The 5,863-nt window shown below is 36.0% G+C and overlaps 1 protein-coding gene across 1 annotated transcript; it reads right to left on the reverse strand.

Moving 5' to 3' along the window:
• Positions 1–1,062: 1,062 nt before the first annotated feature.
• LOC7455999 (vacuolar protein-sorting-associated protein 11 homolog) lies at positions 1,063–5,534 on the reverse strand. The gene is made up of 5 exons (XM_002321153.4): positions 5,183–5,534; positions 4,722–4,898; positions 4,270–4,593; positions 2,408–4,180; positions 1,063–2,037 (listed from the first exon to the last, which is right to left on the reverse strand). Exons 1-5 carry the CDS (start codon positions 5,405–5,407, stop codon positions 1,648–1,650), a joined length of 2,889 nt encoding a protein of 962 aa, XP_002321189.2. The 5' UTR covers positions 5,408–5,534; the 3' UTR covers positions 1,063–1,647.
• Between the last annotated feature and the right edge of the window lie 329 nt (positions 5,535–5,863).

Consider the following 5,863-nt stretch of genomic DNA (forward strand, 5'->3'; position numbering starts at 1 on the left):
ATTAATATTTACTTTATGAGTTTAGGAGTTGGGTTTTTTTTTTTGTAATTCTTTCTATTTGATTTCTTATTAGCTTTTTAGAAATTTTCAAACAAACAATTTCAATAAAATCTTTTAATTTTTAATTTTATTATATTTAACTCTGTGTTTCTCGATCTGTAAAAAAACATTGAACATACAAAAATTACATTGAATATACAAAAATTAGTTACTTATTCTTTTGATTGTTACTTATTTTATTTAAAATAATTTATGAAATGTTAATTATTATTATTTTAATTTCTACAGCTTTTAATTTTTTAATTTTTTAGATTTAATCTTTATTATTTTGATTATTATTTATTTTATTTGAGATAATTTATGAAATTATATTTTTTTTTTAATTTCATTCTCATTCAACTTTTTAATTTGTAAGATTTATTCCTCATTATTTTAATAAATTTGAAAAAAATTAAACATTAATAAGTTATTTTCCAGCTTATTTTCCATAATATAACCAAATACTGGAAAGTGTTTTTCAATTTATTTTTTATTACGCTACCAAACATTAAAAAATAATTTATTTTTCTGGAATTTATTTTTCAATAAAATACTAATTTCCAATAAACAAATGAACCTAAATGTCAAGTTCATAATAATTTATGGTTACCACCTTTTGATTGGACTAGCTAATAATTCGATTCACCAAACAATCACTCGTCTGATTTTAGATTCTCACAATCCATGCAGACATACAAACACTTACAAGGAGCAGGTGAAAAAAGTTCAAACGAGCCAGTAGGACCCTACTAAAAATTGCCATCCAAAATAATTACTCCATGAAATTAAAGAAAACCATAAAGCTTCCACAGGCCAATCCTTCCAAGTAGGTATGACAAGCAAATCTCAAATTGATTTACAGCCAAGTACACGCAATAAAGTTTACATGGGCCATTGTTTCGCACATTTCTGCCCATCAGCTTTCAAATACTTTTAACAGTTCAAAAGCACAACCAAACTCAGTTACCAACAATGGAGGATGGAAGTTTTGGGCATAAATTAGAAGGTAGCCAACTTCATCAATGACCTGAAATTCTTTGCTCTTCCAGTCTACTCAAATAGATAATTGATACAAAAAAATAAAATACCAGCTATACATAATTCAACACATTCGCATGTTTCACAAACCATACACAAAAAATGAATTGGTTTCTTAGAATACGCACTCCCAAAATTATTTGTTTGAAGATTATGAGGAACCACAAACGCTGGCTGAAATTTCACACTTCAAGAAACCAAGCAATATTTGGCAAGAAAACTCTGCTCCTAGTTTGAACATATTGTTTTATCATTTGAAGTTCCTTTGAGGGAGATGCCTAGTTAGAAAGTTTCGCACAAAACAGAATGCAGATGAATACTACCTTTTCTCTCATCATCTTTTGCCCTCAGTGGAGAAACTCTGATTTTTCTCTCTTTCTCGGACAGCAATCTTAATTCGATAAAACAAACCTTGGCTAATGTCCAATCCAGACAGATTGTAGCCAGAGCCATGGAATTGCGCAGTCACCCTGCCCACTCTGATTACCAGACAACATTAGGCAGAGGCTTGCAAGCCAATGAAGGAAGGAGATAAATGCTTAAAGCTGGACCAACAACCCGTAAAACACCTTAGAAGCCACTGCTGGAAGATGTGTCACCTGTCCTGCCAGTGCCTGTGGATCCATTACTGGTTTTGCTAATGATCCCTTTTCCAAAATACTCAGCAATCACAGAAAACCCATCCTTTGAACTCTTCACCTGCTGAAAAAAGCGATCTTGATCTTTAGAATTCTGCTCCAGGCTTCTTTTTGTTTCAAGAACAGATCTGTATTCAGGAGCACACTCAGGGCATTCTTTTTCATTATCGCCAAGGCAACGCTGATGAAATGAATGCATGCACATAAAATGGACAGCAGGAAGATCAAGGGTGAAGGTGCAAGCAGTGCACTTGCTGAGCTGAAATATCCTCGCATTTGTCCTGAGATCCTGAATTTCTTTTCTCATTGTCAAAGTGTCTTCCTGAAAAACCAAAGGACTCATTAACTACTTTCGTATTTCCTGGGTAAATAAACAATTTAGAGTTCACAATGGAATTGAAAGTGAACATCTATTCTCAACCAAGATTAACAGTGGGGAAGAAAGAAAAGCCTTGATTCTCTACATTGTCAGGGAGAATTAAAAACTCAAAAGTTAGAAAGTTTCATAAAGATCGTTTGAGGCTGAAGGCATCGAATATGCAAGTCTACTTTCACGAGTGAATCTGATTGGCTGCAACAAAAATAAAAAAGCAGTTCTTCGGAGGATGAATACTGTTCATGACCATTTATTGGCGATAGGTGCAAGGACAGAATTAAGGTGAAATAAATTTTAAAAGAAGCAAAACACAAACCTGATACTTCTCAATAGCTCGTCGATCTTCTTCAATCAGCTTTGACTCCTGCTCAAGCTTCCGAGCAATATAATCCTTAATGACAGAGAGCGTAAGGCATGGATTCCTGGACAGTGTCTGAAGAACAATAATAGGAGGCAAGATGTCATCCCTTTCAATATATGTCAGAACATCCTTCACTTCCTTTGAGCAATCTTCTCCAAGTTCACCAAAATACTTCAGCAGATCTGCCCAAAGAGATGGATCTCCTCCCTTACCAGAATCCCCCAGCTTTTTGCAGCATGCAATCAATCCTTCATGGTCCTGGGATTGCATGTAGCAGGCAATAACCTCTTTATATAGTTTCATCTTCTCATACAGATACAAAAGCCCATCTTTAAATGCATTCATCTCACAGAGAATTATGGCAAGATCAACATCATAAAGTGGCTGCTCCAGGTCAGATGGCCACGCACTCTTAAGCAGACGCAGACCCTTCTCACACCTTTCCATACGATCTCTTTCCTTAGATGTATCTTTGCGATCAGCGCTTGATTTCAATTTGGATTCTGCTTTGGGCATTACCAATGAACCTGATCTTGCTTTAAGAGTGTGATCTACACCATTACTAGCTTGTGAGATAGATGGGAAGTTCAAGTCATTTGACAAGTATAACTCCAGGAGGGTATTGTGAATTTCTACTTGTGCAGGTGAGTCCTTCACCTTGTCCGTATATTTTTCAAGAAAGTCCATGAGGGACGGTGGATGATGGATGAAAATGTTGAGAAAATCAACAGGAGATGGCAGCATAGTTAAGTATGTGCTACTTGAGGATTCTCTCTTTGTTGATTCTCCATCCTCGGTGCAAAGCCTCATGAGTATCTCGATTGTCTTCACTGGCTTGTGCTCTATGAGAATTTTACCATACTCCTTCACAGTCACACCAGCCTGACTTGGTTCAAGACTTGAAATATACTGCAAGGCTTCCCCATATCTGCCAAGGTCTTCAAGTAAGATCTTCAAGTACAGTTCATGCCTCCCTGCCTTCTTGGCGACATACATTGCATGCTCATGGTAATTGGCAGCACGACAGACCCTTATTGCAGTCTCCACATCAAACTTATGTTCTCCAGCACCATCTTCACTTTTAATAAATACATTAAGCTTCTCAACATCTTTCAATTTGGTATAGCAGTTTAAGAGCAAGGTTGTATGATCTTTAGAAGCAAGCCCCTTCTCATGTAATTTTTCCAAGTAACTAGTAAGGTTGTATATTCTCTGTGCATCCAGAAACTTCTGTATCACATATGAAGGTTCAAGGTGACCAATAGTGGAGATGTACTGTGCCATGGCCTCATCATAATCTTGCTTGCTATATAGATGATCTCCATACTTCCTTAGAACTTCTGCAGTAGCAGCAGCATCAGCTTGCTGACTCTGAACTAGATTGATAGCTACAGTATACAGATTCTTCTTGAAGAGCATGTCTAGCTTGCTTTCCATATCCTTTTCCCCGATACACAGAGTTGATTTGTCAGTCATTATAAGTATAATGTTACCCCATTCACACAGCATGTGAGAAACTTCTTTAACCACCAGACTGTGGGCTATCAAACGGTTCTTCAGGTCATAAACATTGAAAGTGTCTTTCCCAGTCCTTTGGTCTGCAATAACACATAAAAGGTAACCACGAAACCACCCTAGAAATTTCTTCTCTCCCTCAAATGCCCAACAAGGACCACGTCCATCAACTTCGTAAAAATACACAGCCTCGGGCCGGCCAATTATTAACTCCTGGTAATAAAGCAACATAAAGACCAATATGTCATACAATTACTAAAGCAATAATAAAGAAAACAAACAAGGTTCCACAGACTCCTTACCAAACGATCACTCATCGTAACACTATTGAAATTACATCCAATCTGATCTAAGGTTTGTCTCCTGGGTGGTTGATTATGCATGCTGAACAAGCTCACGGAATCTGGAGTCACGGCAAATAATTGAAGGGCTTGACCATCCACTCTGAATCCAAGACCTGTAATCGTTGAATGACTTTTATCAGAAACATTATCCACTTGGAGCTTGAACCGCGTGATTCGTTCCCTCGCAATATCCCCTTTGATGCAGTAAATGCAACCATTGTCTAAACCAATAGCCATGAGTAGTATCGGAGGAGCTTCCTCTAGTACTAAAAAAGAAGTAATCTGCAGAGATTTCCACAATTCTTTAGTATATCCATCTTTCCGTATACAAATTTTGTTTGTACAACCGAAGTATACTTAAAGCAGCAAACAAGGTAAATATCTGGAAAAGAAAGAAAGGAACTAAATACATTTGCTTCGGGAAATTGATTGGTGAAAATCCGCAATATTCCAATACAATCAGGGGTAGTAGCAGCACTCGTGCCTTCGGATTGCATCTTGTCGAGATCAAATACTTTGAGGCACATGGCAGATTGCTGCGGAGATATTTGTTCATCCTCACCCACAGTCACCAAAAAGTTCCTTTGCTGATTCATCACAAAAATAAGAACAAAAAACAAAAATATCAAATTGAAATCACGATCTAGTTTCACTACGAGCATTTAGCAATTGTATTTTACCTACATTTTCTCCATTTTAAACAAATTGCCCTAAATTAGAAGCTTCAATGATCTCAAAATCCAAAATTGAACTTCACGCTGAACCAAATAAATTTCCTTTTTATTTTTTTTATAGTTATTTTCAATATTTAATTCAAAAATTGATTGAGCAGGAAAAATAAAGAAAATAAAAAAAAACAAAAAAAAAAAACCTTGAGGTGTTGGAGGAAGAGGACAGAGGAGGAGTGAGATTGGAAAGAGAAATTGAACTTGAGGCCACGATCCAGCAAGCTTACAGTGCCATCATCGCAGCCGATCACCACCTTCCCTCTGCCGCTAGAACAGCACTCGATCTTCCCTGCCGTCACATCCTCGGGAATGGAGCTCTTTCCTCCGTATTTCTCCTCGAAGAACTCGAATTTTCTCCACTGATACATGATTTTTTTCAGTAATAATAATTTAGATTTTCATGGAATGCAGAATTATTGGATCAAAAGGGAAGCAGCAGTAGAAGATGAAGAAAGATTTGCAGGATGATAGGCGTCGTTCTGAGATAGACAAACGACACTGCGTTTGATATTGTAAAATCATTTTCTTGACCCGGCCAATTTGGAGTAAGGTCCGAATCATATATTTTAACCGGGTAAACTTGAGTTTATCTTAATTTTTTTCAATTAAAATAACATTATATTTTAATAAAACAAATAGTCAGCAGGTTATTTTTTATTTTTTTTTCTTTTTTAAACTCGGTTTGTTATGAACCAAGTTAGCCGGATTAGCTTTTAAAATTATATTTACATGATGCGATATATAATAAATAATTATTTGTTTTTGTGTTATAATTGCCTTTTAAATTATTATTGATCTACAAAATATTAAATTAATATTTTATA

This window comes from Populus trichocarpa, chromosome 14, assembly GCF_000002775.5.
Source record: "Populus trichocarpa isolate Nisqually-1 chromosome 14, P.trichocarpa_v4.1, whole genome shotgun sequence".
Taxonomy (NCBI): Eukaryota; Viridiplantae; Streptophyta; class Magnoliopsida; order Malpighiales; family Salicaceae; genus Populus; species Populus trichocarpa.

What these genes read in the sequence shown, in the direction of transcription:
- LOC7455999 (XM_002321153.4), bottom strand. Translation starts at nt 5,407, where the DNA reads ATGTATCAGTGGAGAAAATTCGAGTTCTTCGAGGAGAAATACGGAGGA. An exon ending in ATCAATTTCCCGAAGCAAAT is followed by an intron (nt 4,594 to 4,721) that starts GTATTTAGTTCC and finishes AAATCTCTGCAG; the next exon opens with ATTACTTCTTTTTTAGTACT. An exon ending in GAGCTATTGAGAAGTATCAG is followed by an intron (nt 2,038 to 2,407) that starts GTTTGTGTTTTG and finishes TTGGTTTTTCAG; the next exon opens with GAAGACACTTTGACAATGAG.